Source organism: Odontesthes bonariensis, chromosome 2 (genome assembly GCF_027942865.1).
Source record: "Odontesthes bonariensis isolate fOdoBon6 chromosome 2, fOdoBon6.hap1, whole genome shotgun sequence".
Classification (NCBI taxonomy): Eukaryota; Metazoa; Chordata; class Actinopteri; order Atheriniformes; family Atherinopsidae; genus Odontesthes; species Odontesthes bonariensis.
In genome coordinates, this window is record NC_134507.1 from 18,331,860 (window position 1) to 18,353,987 (window position 22,128).

The 22,128-nt window shown below is 39.6% G+C and overlaps 1 protein-coding gene across 1 annotated transcript in view; it reads left to right on the forward strand.

The window, feature by feature from the left end:
* The window catches only part of sorcs3b (sortilin related VPS10 domain containing receptor 3b), a 73,507-nt gene extending 51,606 nt beyond the window's left edge, over positions 1–21,901 (forward strand). Inside the window, exons 8-27 of the mRNA XM_075478421.1 lie at positions 283–372; positions 566–745; positions 1,224–1,370; positions 2,260–2,362; positions 2,699–2,775; positions 2,872–2,963; positions 3,721–3,828; positions 4,328–4,445; positions 4,605–4,738; positions 5,321–5,434; positions 5,780–5,951; positions 9,445–9,631; positions 9,898–10,031; positions 10,374–10,497; positions 10,804–10,916; positions 11,214–11,348; positions 13,346–13,445; positions 14,300–14,405; positions 14,856–15,016; positions 18,177–21,901. Coding sequence (XP_075334536.1) covers positions 283–372; positions 566–745; positions 1,224–1,370; positions 2,260–2,362; positions 2,699–2,775; positions 2,872–2,963; positions 3,721–3,828; positions 4,328–4,445; positions 4,605–4,738; positions 5,321–5,434; positions 5,780–5,951; positions 9,445–9,631; positions 9,898–10,031; positions 10,374–10,497; positions 10,804–10,916; positions 11,214–11,348; positions 13,346–13,445; positions 14,300–14,405; positions 14,856–15,016; positions 18,177–18,241 — 2,460 coding nt within the window. The 3' untranslated portion in view covers positions 18,242–21,901. The remainder of the gene's footprint in view (positions 1–282; positions 373–565; positions 746–1,223; positions 1,371–2,259; positions 2,363–2,698; positions 2,776–2,871; positions 2,964–3,720; positions 3,829–4,327; positions 4,446–4,604; positions 4,739–5,320; positions 5,435–5,779; positions 5,952–9,444; positions 9,632–9,897; positions 10,032–10,373; positions 10,498–10,803; positions 10,917–11,213; positions 11,349–13,345; positions 13,446–14,299; positions 14,406–14,855; positions 15,017–18,176) is intronic.
* Positions 21,902–22,128: the final 227 nt, after the last annotated feature.

The following is a 22,128-nucleotide window of genomic DNA, read 5'->3' on the forward strand; positions in this document are numbered from 1 at the left end:
TGTAGATTTTGATATTTATTAAATAAATGAGAAAAAAAATAAAGACATAACTTTATTTGAACATTAGCAAGGCTGAAAATACAAAAAGGTGTGGTCGACAAATATCAGTTTGACAGTTTACTGCACTTTGATACTTTGGTACTTTTCTTACCGACCTATTATTGCCATCAGTAAAAAATCACTGATCTGCAGGGATATTTTTTTCTTTTTTTAAGATATTACTTCAGGAACTTGCCTAAACTGATTAGAGAATGACATGATTTCTTTAAATTCATTACAAAGGTGACCAAGTCGGGACGAGCCAGCTATTTTGTGTCCTACATGAGAGAATCCTTCAAGCAGATGAAATTACCAAAATACTGTCTGCCTAAGGTGAGCAACAAAGACTTAAAGTTATCGCAAGAAAAAGTGTTTTTGTTTTTGAATACCATGTTTTCCCTACTCTTGTAGAGGACAAGCCACACAACTCATTTGTGAAGAAGTGTCACAGTGTTTTGAGTCTATTTTGTGTTCGCTTGCCTGCCCCTGTCATTCTCTCCATCTGTCTGTCTTTCTCATGCTACAGGATATGCATATTATCAGCACAGATGAGAAGCAGGTATTTGCTGCAGTCCAGGAGTGGAATCAGAACAACACTTACAGCTTGTATATCTCAGACTCCCCTGGGGTTTACTTCATCCTTTCGTTAGAGAATCTGAGAACCAGCAGAGGACCCGCTGGTAACCTACTGGTTGACTTTTATAAGGTTTGTTGTCAGCCTTGTTCAAGGACTACTGCTGTTTCTCCATCATTATTTCCCTCTTCAGTTATAGAACTGTCATGGAAAACATCTGTAAATTTACCAAGCTGTGATTAAGTACAACTTCATTTATGTGTAGTTTTGATAAATTTTACATGTGATATTTTCAAATAGTCTAATATCCAAAGCCAGTTTTGAACAATGACGTTTTTTTAACTTCACCAAGTATATTCCATTTTTAAAGTTATTAAGATTTGCGTACATTAAATAAGATCACTTTGAAAATTATGATGCACTAATATAACTGATTGACACCATCAAAGCTTTAAAATAGACCAACTTATTAGTAACACAGTCAGAATGTGTATTTTGAGCACCATATGCTGATGATAAGTTACTTTCAATTTTTTTTTAAGTAGAATATCTTCATGTATCTTTGAACTGCAGTGCTGTTTAGATTAAGTTTAGCTATCTTTCTTTATAGGTTGAGGGGATTAATGGCATGTATCTTGCCAACAAACTGGTGGGTGATCACATTAAGACTTTCATCACATACAACAAGGGACAAACGTGGGCCCTGCTGCCAGCTCCTACCACTGATGTGGCTGGAAATAACCTCCACTGCATTCTGGTGAGCTTGAGCCTTTGGGCGAAAGTGAATGGATGCTTCCATTCATGCGAAATTAAGTTTATGACATATATCATTCATCAAATGTTTCAACCTCATCGGCTCTACTTTGGATGTTTCTTTGACTCTGAGCCATAGTTTTGCGCACAGCCATGTGCCTCAGCATCAAATAGCCTTTTTAGTTTAATAAATGGCCAAGGAGATGCTTGCCTGGAATATTCTTATTATCAGTGTAAGGTGCAGTGTCATCGTATTTAGTTTCAGGGGTCCTGACTTTCCATTAACCTCTGTGATTACAATTTACTACCTGTAGTCACGCTGGACTAATGAATGTTAGATTATACTGAATTACATTATGGAGCTGTGTTGTTATTCAGCCAGCTATGATAGAAACTAATCCAGTCAGTATGTCCTTCAGATATTGAAAATGTATATCATTCAGTTAATAGCAGGTTACAGTCATGCAGTGTGGTGTATAAATGACCACTCTGCTCCTGTCTGCTTTCAAACCCCCAATCTCAACTCTTTGAAAAACCTTATTGATGTTTTCGGTTTGCTTCAGTCAGGGAAATGAGTGAAATGATGTGAATCAATTTTGCCGGTTTTATCAGTGCATCTTGGGGAATTTTAATTACATGCCTTGTTTGCTGTGGAATGGAACAATTCAAATGCCCCCTATGTCCTCTCAACCATTTTCTTGTTTCTTTTTTTCTGGCAGAGGAGATGAGAGGAAGAAAGTGTCTTTGTTTTCATAAATGGTATCGGAAAATGTTAGCACTTTTCTCTCAATAGGAAGAATAACATGAAAGGAAAGCTAATTACATTGTTTCTCTTTAGATCTCAGATACATTTTGTCTCAACTTGCTTGTGTGTTGTATCATATTGTCAACAGCCATTTTGTTCCCTGCATCTTCATCTGGAGATGTCAGAGAATCCCTATACATCTGGACCCATCACCAGCAAAAAGTCTGTACCTGGTATCATTGTGGCAACAGGTACAGTTAGTTAAAATATGTGCATTGGAAGTGGTGAGATGTTAGCTGTCCCTTATTTTTCAGGTAGAAATGTGGCTGCAGTGCAAAAACACAAAACAAATCGTACACAATTTCTTTTCTGTCAAAGAAATCAAATAAGGAAACTTCAGATCATTTAACCTCATATTTTGGGAGAGATGATTAGGTTGCAGTAAATCATAAAATTGTCCTCTTGTAGGAATAGAGGACAGGCTCGTAAATAGTGATTTTATCGGTTGATTGTGTACACAGAAGACGTTTTATGGGCCTTCTTTGTAAATACATACTGACTGAAATTATTCATGTTATTGAACACAGGGAATATTGGAACAGAGCTGTCCTCTACCAACCTTGGAATGTTTATAACATCTGATGCAGGGAATAGCTGGAGACAGGTATGACCCATCTACACACTGTGTGTGTGTGTTTTAAAGTGTGCTTTTAATGAAATGTGCAAATGTATTTTTTTTCTTTTCTGTGCATTGATGCAGATTTTTGATGAAGAGTTCAACATTTGGTTTCTTGACAATGGAGGGGCTTTGCTGGCAGTTCAGCATGCAGTGACACCCATTCGACACCTGTGGTAGGTGTAGTTTGTCCTCAGAAAAGCATGCTGGAGGTAGAAACTGTAGGAGTTATAATGGGAAATTACCTGGGTGTAATTTTCTTTCTGGGGGTTGGTGGCGCGACATATGATTACATTTAATGTTATGAAATGCTGATGGGCCAAGTTTGTGGGATTATTGTATCAGCACTGTGGCTTCGGAACTGTCATTTCCGTCAGAGAAGAGCGCGTTACAGCTTTGTACTCATGGTTGGATATGAAGGTTTGAGTGCTTTTATGTAAATGAGAAGGGAGAATGGAGTCAAAATGCCCTCATGAGTCCATCACATTGTGAGAGCTCTGTAACAATATCTACTTTGATGTCCCTCCACACTACAATACTATCAAAAGTGATTAAGCTCTGAGAAAGGTGATTTGAACACCCCCCCCATTTTTTTTTCTGATGTTAGCACCTGAGTCATATCTCTCTTTCTGATGTTTTGTCACCCTCAAAAACTTACCTGAGCCATGGTACATTTGCTCTATTGTTCAGTCTGTTGTCAAGATAATTTTTCACATCAAACAGATTCCAACGTGCTTCATTTTTCAAACATGGCAAAAGCTAAATGACCTAAAATCTTTCATCGGATTTCTTTGAATGTTTTTCCATTATTCAACCGGTGCGCTTGTGATGTTTAATGTTGCATACACAGTGAAAATATTCTATTTATCCACTAACTACAGACACATAAACATTGATATTCCTGCATTGACAGCTGTTGTCTTTCCTATGCAGGATCAGTCTAGACGAAGGAAAGAAATGGGATCGCCACAGTTTCTCTTTGGCGCCTCTGTATGTGGATGGAGTTTTAATGGAGCCAGAGTCTGACAATCACATTATCACGTAAGCTGAGACACACGGTTACAACCCTGAAGGATATCTGGCATCGAGAATTAGCTTTTCAGTCGATGTAAACAAAGAAAAGGTTCAACAGTTTTTCTACAAAGACTAGAAATGCTGTCTTGTCTGTCAACATAAACTAATCAGCCATAACATTAAAACCCCTTGATTAATATGGTATAGGCCTCCTCTGAGCTGCCACAAATCTGACCTTTAGCTCCTGTAGGTTGTGGGGTGGGGCACATCCTATAGATCGCTTGATCAGATAGTGCTCTGATAGTTTGGAGACAGATCAATCAACTTGGGCTCTTGTCATGTTCTTTGAGCTGTTCATAATGGGACAGTGCCGAGTTAGGGTTTTCCTTGTCTGCAGCAAGGTGACTGCTACTTGTCAATGTAACACCCATATGAATACCGAGACCAAAGCTTTCCTGGCAGATTATTGTATTGTCACAAGATGATCAATGCTATTCACTTAGACTGTTGTGCCTGACACTTTCAGTTTCTTTGGACACTTCAGCCATCGGTCAGAGTGGCAGCTGATCAAGATTGATTACAAGGGCCTTTTTAACAGAAGATGCATGGATGGAGATTATCAGACATGGTACCTGCACAACAAGGTAAGAGGAATATTAAACTTTTTGGATGTAATACCAACTTCAAGAAGAGCACTCTTGTATACTCACTTAACGCTTAAATAAAATTTCTGTTGTTTATTTCCATTGTTTGTGCCATGCTTGTGAGAAACTGTAACACGTTTTTCTTTCTTTGTTTGATAGGGTGAGCTGTGTGTGATGGGTGAGAAGCAAATATATATGAAGCGCAGGCCCGGCACCCGCTGCATGCTGACCCAAGACTATTCCAGAATCTACTCCTCTGATCCATGCCTTTGCACATCCTATGATTTCGAATGGTAATGGCTTCCTCCGTTATTGTTTCCAGACAAAACTGTTGTCTAACCCATACTATAATTCCAAGGGAGTCTTCTTTCATAACATATTTATCAAGCGGTGGATACACTTTGTGCATCTAATTTAGTTGTATGTATGTAATTCAGGCTGCTTGTCTGCATTTATAATAAAAAAAATTAAAAAAAACCTCATGTATCAGTTTGCAAAACCTCATATGTCTTAATATCCATCGTACATTGCATATTTACCGAAATGTGATTCTAATTATAGTTTGAAAAATGTAGATGGGAGCTGAGAACTTTTCATCATGGTACTGTGATTTACATAATGTCAAGTGACTTATTAGAATTCAATTAATAATGAATTGTTAAATGAATTTTAAATATCTTTAATCCCTCCATCTTAAATTCTGTTTGATCCTACTTGTCTGACAATCATGTCTCTAGTTACCGACCTAAAATATTCCATGGAGTTCTAACTGCAGAGCATTTGCCCCACTACAAAAGCTTGTAGATTATTTTGAGTTGCAGTGTTTTTCATTTCATGAAGTGTTGTGTTTTGCTCCTTTTTATTTCCTTTGGCAGTGATTATGGGTGGGAACGCCAGGCAGATGGGAAGTGCTCTCCTGCTTTTTGGTTTAATCCAAATGGTGCAGCTAAAAGCTGCGGCACCAGCCAAAGTTTTCTTAACAGCACAGGGTAAGTGGGCCCCAATGTTCAGTCCATTGCACAACAATATTATTCCATTCCACCTTGTTTGACGTATTGCCTTGAATAAAACCATGAAATTATGGTTTACTGCAATTTTGAGTTGGAAAACATGCTTGGGAAGCTGAACCTACAAATGGCATTGTGTCTCAGTTCCTTTAAAAGCAATAATACAGAGCAGATATTGGACAAGCAGCATGACAAAAGTACACATTTTCAATGTATGCAAACTGAATCTATCTAATGTATTCGAACAATGTTCAGTTGTACAGGTTAATTTGTTATATACTAGAAACGCTTGTTAAATTGTGCCTATTTTTACATTGTACTTGAAAGGTATCGGAAGGTTTTGTCCAATAACTGTAAAGAGCGAGGAAGGAACGTGTACTCGCCCAAGACAGAAGCGTGTCAGCCGAGAGCACCCCGAGGCCTCCGACTGTCCACCATTCACACAGAACTCAGTGCTGTCATTGGAAGCAATGTTACTTTCGCAATCTACCTTGCTGATGTGAGTTATAAATCACTTTAGTATTCAAAGAGATAGATGTTATAGTATTTAATAAGTGTCTTAAAGTATTTGTATGACCAACTTTGAACCAGACCAATGCTTCCGTTCTCCTCTAAATGCTAACAGCGAGCACATTTGTATGTTAACATTTGCTAACTGGCAACAACAGGAGGAAATTATTATTTCAGACTTGGATTTAGTTTTTTGTTAATGGAGTGAAGGAGTGGAAACATCAATATAATGAAGAAATCCAAAATATCAGATGTATGAGGGAGTTTTTTTCTATCAAACAGTACCAAATTTCACAGAGGGTGAGTCAGATTTACAAATTCTGGTTAAATTGTTTTAGCAAGTTTTGGGATTCGAAGAAGGTTGAATACCTATCATGTTACTTACGATGGCAGATCAGAAGTTGTATATAAACTATCCTGTTAAAACGTAATTTTAATGTATAAAAAACTGTAGAGAACAAATAAGACTTCAACTGAGAAGTGAAAGAAATTCAGAAAACTTTTTGATGTGTGGGGCCCATAATCTGGTCTTTTACATAACATTCTGTGGGTTAACACCCCATCCATCCCTTTTTACCTTATCTTTGCAAAAATGTCAATTGATCTATCAAAATCTGATGAATTTTAAAGGCAAGCATAGGTAAAAAATATAGCTGCAAGCAGCGATGTGGGGGTCCTAGCAGAATGGCACAATAGGCAAGGCTTGGGCTGCTCAGGAAGGCGTCGTGAGTCCATGCGTCTTGTTTGCGCGTGGGCGTGGAGTTTGATTGGCTGCCACATGCAAACGGAAGTGAAATGAAAAAATCCACCTGATAACTTTTGTGCGGCTTGGTCTGAAGAGTCTATGTGCCAAGTCCCGTGGAGATTGGACAATCCCAGTGGCCTGAAATGCTTTTTGAAGGTTTTTGATTAAATTCAAAATGGCAGAAAATCCAAGATGGCGCAGATGACGTCATGAGGTGCGTTGACCTTGTCTACATCCAGGGATTCTAACGGTACCCCATTTGTGACATTTGGACCAAGGGGTCCAAAGATATGAGCAAAAATGCATTTTTGCTACATATAGCGCCACCTATAGGCCAAACGTCCCCAAACCTATTGGGCCAATTACCTTAGTGGTCTTGAGTCTGTGGTAGAAGTTTGACGTCATAACATCAAATGGTTGCCAAGATATGGCCTCACTTCAGGTCTGGCGGCGTCAACCTCAAGTTTGATTGGCTTTTATGGAAAAACGGAAACCTAATTAAAAATTCCACATGATAACTTTTGTGCGGCTATGTGCCAAGTCTCGTGAAAATTGGAAAATCTCTGTGACCTGAAATGCTTTTTTAAAGTTTTTGATAAAATTCAAAATGGCGAAAAATCTAAGTATAAGCAAATTGACATCATGATCCAAGGATTCCAACGATGCCTCATTTGTGAAATTTGGACCAAGTAGTCCAAAGTTATTTGGCTGAATGCACTTTGAACTTTGATGTGTTGGTGGCGCTAGAGAGTAAGGTCTTGGGGCATGAAAATTCTTGAGTTTTAATTTGGCACTTGGCTGATTACGTGTGCCAAATTTCACAACTTTTTACCATAGCGTTCATGGGGCTGCCATAGACTTCAATTGCAGCGGAAACGGATCAATAATAATAGGAAAAGCTACTAACACAATGGGTTCCTGCAGCTTCGCTGCTAGGACCCCCAATTAAAACTTTAAAATGCATAAAAGCTGCTGTTGTTTTGAGAATCTGAAATGACAAATACTTATGGAAGGAGAAACATTAAAAGTGAATATAGCTGCAAGCAGCGATGTGGGGGTCCTAGCAGAATGGCACAATAGGGAAGGCTTGGGCTGCCCAGGAAGGCGTTGTGAGTCCATGCACCAAGTTTGGCATCAATACATCAATGCATCGCAGAGATACGGCCAAATGTCCCGTTTGCGCGTCGGCGTAGAGTTTGATTGGCTGCCGCGGTTAAATGGAAGTGAAAAAAAATAATCCACATGATAACTTATGTGCGGCTTGTTCTGAAGATTCTATGTGCCAAGTCCCGTGGAGATTGGACAATCTCAGTGGCCTGAAATGCTTTTTGTAGGTTTTCGATTAAATTCAAAATGGCGATAAATCCAAGATGGCGCAGACGACGTCATGAGGTTCATTGAACTTGTCTGTATCCAGGGATTCCAACAGTACCTCATTTGTGACATTTGGACAAAGGAGTCCAAAGATATGAGCAAAAATGCATTTTTGCTACATATAGCGCCACCTATAGGCCAAACGTCACCAAACTTCGTTGGCGTCTTACTGTCCTGGTCATGAGTCTGTGTTAGAAGTTTGACGTCATAACATCAAATGGTTGCCAAGATATGGCCTCACTTCCGGTTTGGCGACGTCAACCTCGAGTTTGATTGAATTTTATGGAAAAACGGAAGCCTAATTAAAAATTCCCTTGGATAACGTTTGTGCGGCTTGGTCTTAAGAGTCTATGTTTCGTTAAAATTGGACAATTCCTGTGACCTGAAATGCTTTTTTAAGCTTTTTGATAAAATTCAAAATGGCGGAAAATCTAAGTACACGCAAATTGACGTCATAGGGTGCGTTGGACTTGTCATGATCCAAGGATTCCAACGATGCCTCATTTGTGAAATTTGGACCAAGTAGTCCAAAGTTATTAGGCTGAATGCACTTTGAACTTTGACGTGTTGGTGGCGCTAGAGAGTAAGCTCTTGGGGCTTGAAAATTCTTGACTTTGGCTTTGGCACATGGCTGATTACGTGTGTTAAATTTCACAACTTTTTACCATAGCGTTCATGGGGCTGCCATAGACTTCAATTGCAGTGGAAACGGATCAATAATAGGAAAAGCTACTAACACAATGGGTGCCTTCGCAGCTTCGCTGCTAGGCCCCCAAATATAGCTAAAATTCTAAGTGTTTGGTTTCACCATGAATAGTTCATAATGACAATATAAAAAAAGTCACGGGATCACAAACAGTAACATAATGATACCGTTTGTGTACTGGATATCAGATTTAATTGGTTATCAGATTTAATTGGGAGTTTTTACTCCCAAAGAGTCCACAATTGAACTCTTTAAACCTCTTGCATTGATGTCGAGGCAGAAATTTGACACTACAGATAACTCATAGCCTGAAAAATACAAAATAGATAGTATTTTGGGTTTAAAACTCTTGAATAACAGCAATGGACTTGTTTTGAACTAAACCAAGTGGCAGTAGTTTATAAACTCACCTTTCTTACTTTTTGACACTTGTCGACCTTTTTGGCCCCTTTTCACTTCTCCTCGTGTTTTCTCTGTTGGTTTTCTGCCTCCTCCCATTCACATTCACTAACAATATGTTACTGACACAGTCTAAAGGACATCTCAGCCCAGGCACTTAAGCAGCAGGCAGAGCAATCTCCTGTTGTATATGGCCAAACTGAAGTGTCCTGACCTAAGCTATGATGACAGATTCTGTGTCATACCATGTGTCCACAGGGAGACTCGCTGAGCACCAGCATCCAGTTAGACTTTGGGGATGGCATCAAGATCACATACTCTAACCTGAGCAGGACCGATGATGGCATCAAGCACATCTACAGAACGACTGGGATTTACCGAGTGACAGCTTTTGCAGAAAACAGCCAGGGATCTGACAGCAGCACGCTGTTTTTACACATTACCAGTATGTGAATAAGTAACATCGTTACTCATTCCTGCAGCAGTGCACATAGCATGAACCTCCTCTCTTTCATGAAAGCTCATGTCCTCATGCAGCTGAATTCCCTGTCAGTCATGGTTGTATTACTTTTATGTGTTTCAGCCTTATAAAATGCAAACGCACATCTGCAGCTTATCGTACATCAGCTGTGTTAACAATAATACTCAGTGTTTTCTGTATGCATATGATGCATGTATGGATATGTGCCGGTGTATGTGTTACTGCCTCAGGTCCAGTGGAGCGCGTGTATCTCTCCGTTCCTATTGTAGCCATCAGTGGGAAGGCAGCTAATCTGACAGCGGTGGTTTGGCCAAGTCACACTAGAATTCTGACCTTTTTCTGGTGGTTTGACAACAGCTCCGAGGTGAGAAGCTTTCCCTCCTACCACTGTTTTTTCAGAATTACTTTTACCGTTTACTGCCATCTTTTCCATTCCCCCACTCTTCCACCGATGTTCTTGTGCAGTTGTTTACAATTTAAGAGTATAAATCTGCAAAGCTTTCCCATTATAAATCATATAAAGTGCGATTGCAGGTGACTGGCGATTGCATGGAGGATCTAGCTCAGATGACTCGTCATATTCATGACGTTGATTGAGTTAAATGCAGAACTCATTATGCATTGTGTCAAGAGCAGCATGTTTGTGGTATTCAATATTCAGTAGGTTTACTGCTGAATTTTCTGTGTTTTTTCTTTTGAAATCCAGCCAATTATAACACTGGAAGGAAGCGTCTCTCACACGTTTCACAGAGAAGGGAAAAACAAGGTCACGGTACAGGTTGCCTGTGGAGGCACTGTAATGCAGGACTCAAAAGTTATAACGGTTAAAGGTGAGTAGGAGAGGTAGACTTCCAAGCACTTTATTTGGAGTTACATGAATATGCAATATGCTATCTTGGGTAAAGTGTGATCCCTCCCGGTCAGTGCTGCAAGCTGTGTCTCGTTGATTTCAATGTAGACCTATCTAATGAGTAAAATGTCACGGTATGCGAACATGAAATCTGGAGGAGCAATTAACTTCAAGGCATATGTTGCCAAATGAAAAAAGACAAAACTGCACATCAGATTAATCAAAAGCTAAACCAGAAGTAGCATTCATATTCTAACAAACATGACTTCACCATTTTTTTTCCCAGAGTTCTTCAGGTCACTGCTGTTGTCGTTTTCCCCAGCTCTTGATGAGCACAATCCTGACATCTCCGACTGGAGGGAGGACATAGGGCGTGTGGTGCGGACAGCTTTGTCACAGGTACATCAAGTCCCAAAAGATATTTCCTGGAGTCAACTTCGAATTCCAGTGGCTTTCGGGGTCATTACTGTTTTATACCAGTGACTAGTAATGACACAGCAGTCATGATGCTCTGCGGTCCCTTTTCTGAGCTTATCTCTGATGACAGTTAAGTAGTGTGATTTTCAATTTAAGCTGATGTCAAAACGTTAGCCATGGGAACTGCATTGGATTCCATTATATGGGCTTCAAAGTTAGACTAACAGCTCAAACTTTAACCTTCATAGATGAGTTACACCTGTTATCCATCTGCTGCAGATGTCTGGGGTGCCTGAAGATCAGCTGCTGGTGTCTGTGTACCCGGGACTTCCAACAACAGCAGAGCTCTTTATCCTGCCGGACGTGCATACATCAAGGGAGCACAAGAAAAGGAGTGAGGATGCACTACGGACGGTAATAGTCATAATAAGTAGAGATGGTCATTACGTTAGTTTAGAAAATAACAGTATATTAGCCATAAAAAGGTAAATTATCAATGAACTGTGGATGTAAGTTTTTAACTCGCAGTTTTGGGCGACTGTGGTTCAGTGGTTAGAGTCGTCCAATAACCGGACGGTCGGTGGTTCGATTCCCTCTCTTGCTGCTCCAAACAGATTGGTGGACTGGCAGCTGGAGGGGTGGAAGTCCACCTCCTTGCCACGGCCGAGGTGCCCTTGTGCAAGGCACTATACCCCTATGCTCCCTGGCGCTGTGATTGGCTGCCCACCGCTCCAGATGGCATCTGTCTCCATGAGTGTGTGACCCTGTGCATGTGCATGTGTGTGTTCAACAGGTGCCAACCTGGATGGGTCAAATGTGGAGAGTAATTTCCGGTGACTTGTAACACTTGTAACATGACAATAAATGTTACAAGTGTTACATGCCAATAGAGAAAAGCATTTCTTAATTTAATGTTTCCATTCTACATCTTATACCGACAAAATCTTACATCTACTCTTTAACTTTACATAAAACATTCCACGTAATGTGAGACAACTTTGTAACTGTATTGATGGTATTTTATTTTATTCTATAGATGAAAAACTGTCTGTCATTGAAAAGTATTAATTTCATACACCCACTGTTATGCACATAAAAATGCACTTTTCAAGGGAAATTTTCAAAGATAACTGGCTAATATAAGACAATTTCTATATATTGCATATATTGTTGAAGTATTTAATTTGACGGTTTTCAGGAGAAGAAGAACTCACCACAGTTATTAGGTTATAAATGTGTTAGGTTACAGAAGTTTTCTAAATGATTTTAACTGCAGTTTACGGAATTTTCTAATGAAATTTTATATATCGTGCTCGTGAACAAGCATTGCGCGTTCATGTACTCTAGAGGCGTGGCTTCGGGGGGAAGTCTGAAGAAAGGGGTTGGGACTTTTGACCTGTGTATTTTCAAAATGCAGCTTCGCTGGACTCAAAATCCAGGATCTCCTACCCTACCTTTAACTGCAGACTGCTGATAGGACGTGTCTTTATGTCTGTTTTCATGGTATTTGCAGAATAAAGGAGCCAATCAGAGGAATAGTTAGACTTAGTATATTTGTTATTTTTCAAAGTGTTAAATGAGTTTGGGATAAAGCTTGAATATATAGTTGCCTCCAAGAGCAGTTTTCTTAATTCCGTTCTCACCGGCTCTGTCTTTACTGCCCTCTCACACGACACAGGTCCCATGTCAGGTTGCACAGGACATGATTCCAATTCCTAATGCATCCTTCTAGAATGAATCATCTAAAAACGCACTATTCATAGCAACAAAATGCAACAGTGATAAACAAAGGCACCAAACTATCGCCATTTACACAGTTAAGTCTTGTATAGTACTAGTATGAAGCCACAGTCTTTCAATCTTTCCGTCAGCTTCATTTGTTATTTCCAGCCATGGTTAAAGCTAACTAAGTGCTGGAGTTGTCGTCACTGTGGGGCCTACCGTTTATTTTCTGGCCACCCATGAGTGCCTGCAGCACTGTTTAAAATACCTGCTCCCACAAGATTTTGCTTCGGGTCAAGTGGGACGCATGGGATCCCAATCCCAATGCAGTCCTCCACTTTAAAACTAATAACTCTTTTCCTGAAATGTGATCACTACCAAACCAGCTACCAAAAAGAATTGTATTAATCATAGTGGAAAGTTGGAACATAGAGAAAAGAAGATTTAATACTATTTTGGAATCACTGACTTGGTTTAGACCTGTGCATGTCCTCACTTTTTTGCTGTACACACAGTAGAATTTTTTATGGCTAAATTTACTCTTATTTTAGCTGTGTATTTCTGAGCTTTCATTTTAATGTCAACTATCAACATAGCCATCAAACGATGATTCTCAACTAGTATTGCCTCTTAGATGTCTTGATGCCACGTAACATTTTCTGTTTTTGTGTGTCATCTGTCTAAAACAGATATCAGATATTTTTGTCACTGCTCTGAACCAAGGCCTGATCCAGTTTGAGCTGAAACCTGATGTTCGCATTATTTTGTACATGACTCAGCAAACCTTGGGTAAGTTTTCTGTAACCTTCCAGCTCAATATTGTTACCCACAAGTGCTGCTGGTGGGTTTACATCCCTTTTGCAAGTGCATAAAACAAAACTTTTAGGCGGGTTTTAGTTTTAATTAGAACATATCTGTATGTCTTCAGATGGGCAGTTTATGTATTTCCTTGCTAGTCTGCAAAGGATAAGTATCACTTGAAATGGTTGACACAAGGTTTAACTCATGCTGAAAAATACAGAAAATACAGTATGTCACAGGATTTAAATATCCATCACACTGTGCCAGAATTGTACCTGAAGCTTTGGGACAGTAGCTCTGCTGGAAGTCAACCGATCAATGAAGAGATTGACAAAGAACACATTTGGTATGCACCAAGGAAATCGACAGGGTCACCAGAATATTAGCATATTGCAAAAATGTGTCGATCAACCCTGCATGGCTTTACCCTTTTCATCCACCAATGGATCTGTCTTCATTTGTGTCTGCACACAAAGGTCTAGGTTGCCTTTAAAATGATCTAGAAAGGTCACACACTTCATAGGCTTCTCTCTGAAGGAGAGAACGATGGGCAACCAGGGGAAAACTTTGAATATTGCATCTCAGCATTTAAAAAGCCAGGACTATGCATAAGCTGCCATCTTATGAAGGACCCAAGGGAGAAGCAGTGGACCTCCTAAATGTTCCTTTTTATGCCCTGAGGGGATAGCATGCAGACTGCAGCACTTCAAACAGCAGCTGCAGTTGGTACATGACATGGGGTAATGAAAGCCATCTCCTTGGAATAAGACATACTGTGGCTTAGGTGAAGGAAAAAAAGGGATTAGTACACGTGTCCTAATCAAAATGTGCTTGTGTTTCAGCTCCACTTGTGGATTCAAGCTCCATCCATAGTGGACCAGCCATGCTGATGCTGCTCAGTGTGATATGTGTTGGTTTTGTTGCATTCTTTATCTACAAGTTTAAAAGGTGAGTCTACTCACATCCATCCATTTTCTGTACCAACTTAATCCAATTCAGGGTCGCAGGGAGGCGGGAGCCTTTCCAGCTGCCACTGGCCAAGAGGTGGGGTACACCGTGGATAGTCTATCACAGGGCTACACTGAGACCAACAACAATGCACACTAACTCCTCAGGAGAATTTAGAATCACCAATTAACTTAACATGCATGTTTTTGAATGTGGGGAGGAATCCGGAGTATCCAGAGAGAATCCACGCATGCATTGGGAGAACAGGCAAACTCCACACAGGAAGGCTCCAGCCAGGATTTGAACCAGGAACTCATGCTGTGTGGCGACGGTGCTAACCACCACACCACCATGCAGCCCGAGTCCACTGACAGAATAGAATAATTTGTGTTTGATTCTCTTTTCAATTCAAAACTAATCATCTTTGTTTTTTGTGTTGGTCTGCTTTAGGAAAATCCCGTGGATCCATGTGCAGACTGAGGACAGCCACGAGAAGGAGCCGGAGGTGATAAGTACAGTGGGCCAGAATGACGCCATGTCCAAGGTCAAGCTCAGCGAGTTCCCGTCTCAGAAAGAACTTATGGAAAAGGAGCTGGATGGCAGGAGCAGAGGTAATCATTTACAGCTCACCACCTTTACAGTCATTATGTGTCATACTGTATTCAAGCAACAGTTGAGGAATTATGAAGATATAAAAAGATATGTTTTATTATGTTAAACAGTAGGTTTGCCACAATTTAAAATATTTTTAAAAATATGAAAGGAAAAGTACACAACCACAATTAAATCTATTATTTTTACATAATCATATATTATACAAGCTGAATTTGAATATTTACTCTCTTTTTTTCAAATAAAATTGGATCTAGGATATACAGATACAGGATGTAGAAATCTCAGAGAAACTTGTGGGATGGCTCTTATTCAGTGATTCAGATTTTTCATCATGGCAAAATTGAATACAGACTATTAATATCTCTGAAATACTGTCATCCATTAATCCATCAAAACAGGATTTAAGGGATGACTGTCACTGTAAGAGACTGATGCTGTGTAACATTTTATAGCCCCAGAAATAGAGCGCTTAGCATACATCTTCTCTGCATTTTGGTGCAAAGGAACATGGCAGCATTGTTTCGTTGAGTGTGGCCGGTGTGCAATATATTGACATGCAGCACACGTCTGAGGATCTGGAACATCTTTATCACTGCTGTGTGTCATATTTTTGCTAAATGAAGCACACAGCTGCAGCATCTGCACACGAGCCAGATAACACCAAGACAATTTAACTTTTTTGATTGCTGTGCATGACATCCACTGTGATGTTTATTAGATGAGAAGTATTCACCCTGTGTACACAGTGTGGACTATTTGACAAAAGTAGCATTGCAGTGCTCCTGACACACACGCACACACACACACACACGTGTAGGCTGCAAGCCTTTTTCTGGTCACTCAGCACTTTGGCTGTTCTTCATTTCTCAGCTGTTTCTACCGTTTCAAGTCCTTACTGATCTGAAACAAATTATCTCTGTTTTGGGTACTTTCGAAAGTGTTTATTTACTAAAGAGGAAAGAAGAACGAAATCTTTTGATCCAGGGTCAGATAGATTAAATTAGCCTTTTGTTTAAAGGGTTTCATTAATCATTAGCTCGGTTTCGGTTTCATGGATCCTGGTTTTGGCTGAGATATAAATGCTTCCACACAACTGAATCTGTATTTCCAGTTATGTTACAAGAATATAATAAAATAATGATATAAAAGAGCAGGTCACTGTCCAACCTAATAGACTAAGAATGTTGCTAATCCTTTATTTGTAATATTCCTTTAATATGTATTATATGAGACAGAATTTTACCGTCAGCTTAGGTTTGAACTACAGGACCAAATGCACACCTCCCCAAGGGAAATAATAAACCAGCCCAAAGAGGAAAATGTTCTGCTTGTTGATAGTTGTCACAGTGCTGCTTGGGCTGTTAAGTTAAATTGTTGTCAGAATTCATAGAGGTAAAAGTGAAGTTTTGAACATGTAAAGCGGAACTCGACAGAATACAATTAAAAATGTAAGGCGAGTTTGGTAAAACATCTTAATTTGATTGTTATTATGAAAATGACAGTTCTGAAAAATAACTGTTGAAATAAGGATTAATTAAGCTGTAATAGAGATTTCAGCATCATCAAGAAAAGGCAGAAAGTTTTCAGCACAGGCCCTATGCAGCAAGTGTAGAAAACAGTTACACTGTGTATCCACTCATTGTGAGGAAGAGCTAATCAAGTTTCAAAGACAGATTTTTTTTATGTAAACCAGGTGAGGGTGGGCCCATATCTGTCAGACTGCTAGGAATATTCTTTTGATTAAAGCACAGAGATAATTTTGGAGGATGAAATGTTTTCAACTATCATCAATCAAGCAGTGGTAATATAATGTCTCGAGCAGCTCTCATTTGTTTACAAGATGAATTGCATATGGCCACTCACAGTCAAGGATTTATTTACATCTGATCAATCATGTTTCGCTTTAAAAACTCACAGTTTATCCTAATTTTAATGCAGGAATGGTTTTGTGCAAAAAATGTTTTTTGGAGCAGTTCAGTCAGCATCTCATGTGTTTGGGTATATTCTCACTGCTTTCACAGCCTTGTTTCTGGACACAGATGGCAGATTTCCTCTGGAAAAAGTTATCTAAAAGACAAAAACACACTTAACTGCTCAGCCCCAAACAGCAGGTTGATAAAGTTTGAACAGAGACCAAAACCAGATCTGTAAAAGGTTGATCGCTGGGCTTACAGTTATCATCTGGATATATCCATGCTGCAATAATGCTGCTCTGAAACTGTGGCAACTATTAACTTGTGAAATGAAAAATCTAAAATATTTTTGATTACGTGCAAAACTGGCTTAAATCAACCAAAGAATGAAACAGGAAAGAAATGTGAACAGAGTTTTTTACGTAATCTAAGATCCACACTGCGTTGTGACAAAATATTGAAAAACGTTTGCATTGTTACACTTGTTAGTAGAGGCAAATGTGAAGGATTTCACTTTTTTCCTCTCAGACACACAGCACTTTGAATCCTCTCTGGCTTTGTGTGTTTGATATTTCTTGCAAAATATTTTTAAATTTTTAACTTTGACATGCCTTACAAATTGGAATTGTGCTGCAGCCCACTTACTGTAGCTGTAAAACATGCCACTTTTAAAAGCAGTTTAATGTCATAAATCTCTATTTTTCCTTGCAAATCCAAGCAAACAAGCAGATATTTACCTTGATGAATTTACTGCGCTGTTATTACTCACATGGGTGAAATTTGCCTCACGTGGCTCTACACAGATGACTGAATATAAGCTACAGACACAGCTGAGACACTGAAGTACCTCTTTACCGCTCTGTATAAGCCAGCGTATGCACAATCATACATTGCCTTCTGTCACAATGATCCTATCTTATCAACGCTCCAACATCACCTCAGCCCTGCTCAGACAAGCTATGTTCATTTGGTGTGACAATAGGCGGCTTTTCAAGCAGAATGCATGGTTGATGAATATGTAATTTAGTGTAAAAGCTTGTACAAGCGATTTGATCTTGAAGAAAAAGATTTGAAATGACGTGTTAGGTTGACGTTAAAAGCAATCACCGCTAAATGTCATCTGAGTGTCCTGATGATAAAGCAGAAATATGAGACAGGAGTGGTTTTGTGATGTGTATGTGATGTCAAACCAGCTGACTGCCTCTGAATTTATCCATTTTGTTATTTGTTTGATTGTTTTCAGGAGGATTTGGAAGAAATATGGAGAAAATTGTCACAAGAGAATTTCCAAACTGTACTAATGTCTAACACGTGCTTTGTATCTGAGTAAGTACAGCTTGTTGTGTTTTCAATTGTGCTGAAATGGTTTGCTTTGTTGGCACTATTTATTTCTGTATTTACTCTATGCTGATAGCTGCTATTGTTCACGGTCATGTTTTCAGCTCACATGTATGAAGTAAGTAGAATTATGGATTTAGAGTACAATCAATGCAGTGAGCCAGCAGCCTCCAGTTTTAGGGCGGTAAACTGCTGAAAGAAGCTGATATTGTTGTTACCACTGCCATAATTGCACGTGGCTAATATTTTATGAACATTTAAATTAAATTGTGAAAATTTGAAAACTTTTTACTTGCTCTGACACATCTGTATGATTCCTCAACAGGAATATATAAAGATAGCAGGCAGAGAAAACATCGTAATGAAAATAAGAAAAGTAGCATAAACTTACAGGTTAGTACAAGTGAAAGACTGTATAGGCTTCATTGCATTATGTAGTATAAGATGATGTAGGATTTCTGGTCCCCAAGAAATATAATAATATGGCACTGGACTTGAAATGAAAAACGTAATGTTTTCTATCTTACAGGGTTTGTTGACAATGTGTTCTTTCTTATGAATAAGTTTCTCTATCACACAAACTGACCGGGGCTGTAAAATATGTAAAGTTGAACCTTTTCATTTAGCTTTTCATTGTAAGTGTTTGTTTGTTTTTTCCCGTCCCGAATGGATCTTACAACCAAAGCAGAACATATCCAAGTCTGCCTCCATGACATAGAGACAGAATTCATTTGTGAAATTTTGCCATCACAGAGTCTAAAAAGGTTTCTCCTGCTAGAAGTCTTTGTGTTGTTATTCAAACACGCGTGTCAGAATGTCAAAATCTGATTGTTGTTAATGCTTGAAGGACAGAAATATGTGATGGCTTTGCTCTGTAACATGGTGCTTTCTATGACTGTTGGAAAATGAAGGAAGTCTGGCCTTAAAGATTGGAATTTAATTAACTTGTACATAGAGGGGTCACAGTAGCTTCATCCTACTTTTGCTGTAAAGTGAGTCCACTGAGCAGGCACTGTGTATTTCCATGACTTTAAGTTCCACTACAAGCTGAATGTCCTCATTGATTTTCCAATAGCATGCCCTAATTATCTGTGATCAAAGATTATACTGGGGTGAGTTAGTCATTTTCATTGTATATATATATATATCTATATATACACTACTCACAAAAAGTTAGGGATATTTGGCTTTCGGGTGAAATGTATGGAAAATGGAAAACGTTCACGCTACAGTGATATTATATCATGAAAGTACGGCATTAAAGTAGAAGCATGCACTGGTGATTTCCTCATCTCAAACAATTTATTCAAAGAAAAGCAAACAACAGTGGTGGGTATACCACAACAAAAAATGTCAATGTCTCAATAACTTGTCATGCGCCCTTGAGCATCAATTACAGCTTGACAACGATGTGTCATGTTCACAAGTCGACTTAAGCCTCGTTTCCACTGTCAGTACGGTTCGGGTCACTTCGTATCGGTACGGTACAGATCGGGTCGCTTTGGGGTCAGCTTTGCGTTCCCACTGTACAAAGGGGACCCTCAGGGCTGGGCGGAGTGCGTGCCTAAGCCTGCACCTCCTCAGCACTCCAGACTAGGCATGGGCTGGTTACCGGTTTCAAGGTATACCAAAAGTCAAGGTTTCAAAACCACTAAAATTTTCTGTCATAACGTCCCTGCGGTATGAGCGTTTTTTTTTATTTTTTTATTTTTTTGTGGCATCTCGTCAGAGAGAAAGTGGAGGTCCCTCACGCCGCGTGCAGCTTCAGCGTAGCTTCCGCGCACCTCCGCTTGCTGTGAGTGACAAGCAGGCAGCTCTGCGGGCTGAATGATGACTGAAGGAGGCGAGCTTCCCGAACTTTTCCCCCTGTCTGATTTTTTTGTTGCCGCGTAGTCGTGCACCAGTCAAAATTTGCGCGGAGAACGACAAACATGATGGACCAATTCGAATCCAGACTCAGCGAAGAAGTGCGGTACAGGCACCTGTACAACACTGCACTGAAACAACACAGTGACCACGTCAACTCCCAGAACTCGTTGACGGAGATTGGCAGAACTTTAGGGAATTTGCTGTTGTTTCATTCACTGGTGTTCACTGGAAGTGGCTTTGAGTATTATGAAAAGCGCTATATAAAACCGATCTATTATTATTATTGTTGCATCCTGAAAGGCAACGATAATTCCCAAGTGTGCTTTGGCTCCTCCCCAAGGGAACCGGTCCTGTGTGCTAGATACCCCAAGCAGAAAGGTTACAAAAATGGTAACAGGTTCCATGGGACCGGTACACTTTCGTGGTAGTGGAAACACTGAAATAAGTGAACCGTTCTGAACCGACCCGTACCAGACTGCATAGTGGAAACGAGGCTTTATTGTCTGCTGAGGCATGGCATCCCACTCTTCTTGAAGGGCGGCCTTCAGGTCATTGAGGTTCTAGGGTTACAGAGTTACGAGCCTCTACGCGGTGACTCAGCTGATCCCATGGGTTCTCTATGGGATTCAGGTCTGGAGAAAGTGCAGGCCACTCCAATTGACGTACCCCAGTCTCCAGCAGCCGTTCCCTCATTATGTGACCTCGATGACCCTGGAGCATTGGCATCCATGAAGATAAAATTAGGCCTGTGTTGTTCATGCAAGGGCACAATGACTGGATTAATGATGTTATTCAAGTAGTATGGCCTGTCACTGTACCATTTACAAAGTGTAGGGCAGTTCTGTACTGACTAGACACACCTGCCCACATGTGCCTGGAGTTAAGTGGCATTCATCAACCGGTTCCGCAGGGCACTGTTCACAATGAAGTGGTCAAAAGTGTGAGACGTGGCCAAAGGACGTCCACTTCTATGCCTTTTTATGACTCTTCCAGTCTCTTTGTTGCAACCTTCTGATGACACTCTGAGCTCAGTGGCCACATCCGTCTGAGAGCATCCTGTTTGAAGCCTCACAAAGCCGAGATACTGTTGATCAATTGTTAGGTGTCGTCTTGGTCTCATGATGCCAAAATGTGAACAGCATGATGAGGAGGACTGTTTAAATACCAATTCTCAAACACCTGTTATGAATTTTGCCGTTAAGCTCCTTGTTAAAGAACAGCAACTTGTGGAAAAAGTACTGAAACATTGAACAGTTGGAATGTGCACTCAAAAGTTTACAGAAGGTCACATTAAGTTCACCTGTAAAGGTTATAATGCATTTTAGGTTCATTCTGAAATTTCACCCAAAAGCCGAATATTCATAACTTTTTGTGAGTAGTGTATATATACATATATATAGGTAAATATATATATCTATATATATATATATAAAAAAATGGTGATTTTAAAATTTACTTCACACATTAAACAAATGGTTAAACATCTTGTCTTATGGTCAGTTAGTTGTGCAGTTGCTCAAAAGTTGTGCATGATATGATCTATGATGTTCCTTTTTGTCAATTATATAAAAGTCATCTTGTTTTAAATAACATTTCTTACTGTGAACGAATTACCATTTTGAAATTGTTCAAAATAAATGTATTTTTATATGGAATTATGTTTTTCTATTGTGCATTCACCATCGGTATGTGTTCAATTGGAGTATGTCAGATTACATGGCTTACACTGTTTGTGATGTCTTGACATAATCCTGAAAATAAATGGGTTCAAGAAGCCACATTTTACATTTCCGCAGACTCATCTAAAACGGGTTCCTTGTAGCAGCAGTGTATCAGCCTCAGATTACCACTCGTAATGCTCCCACAGAGACTCTGAAGTCAGCTTTAATGGGCAGAGGTGTGATAACACCCATGTGAAGATTCCTGTCTGACATTTAGACTGAGCCTCATTTAACCTCCATCGTTCAGGTTGCTGTTACAGATGTTTT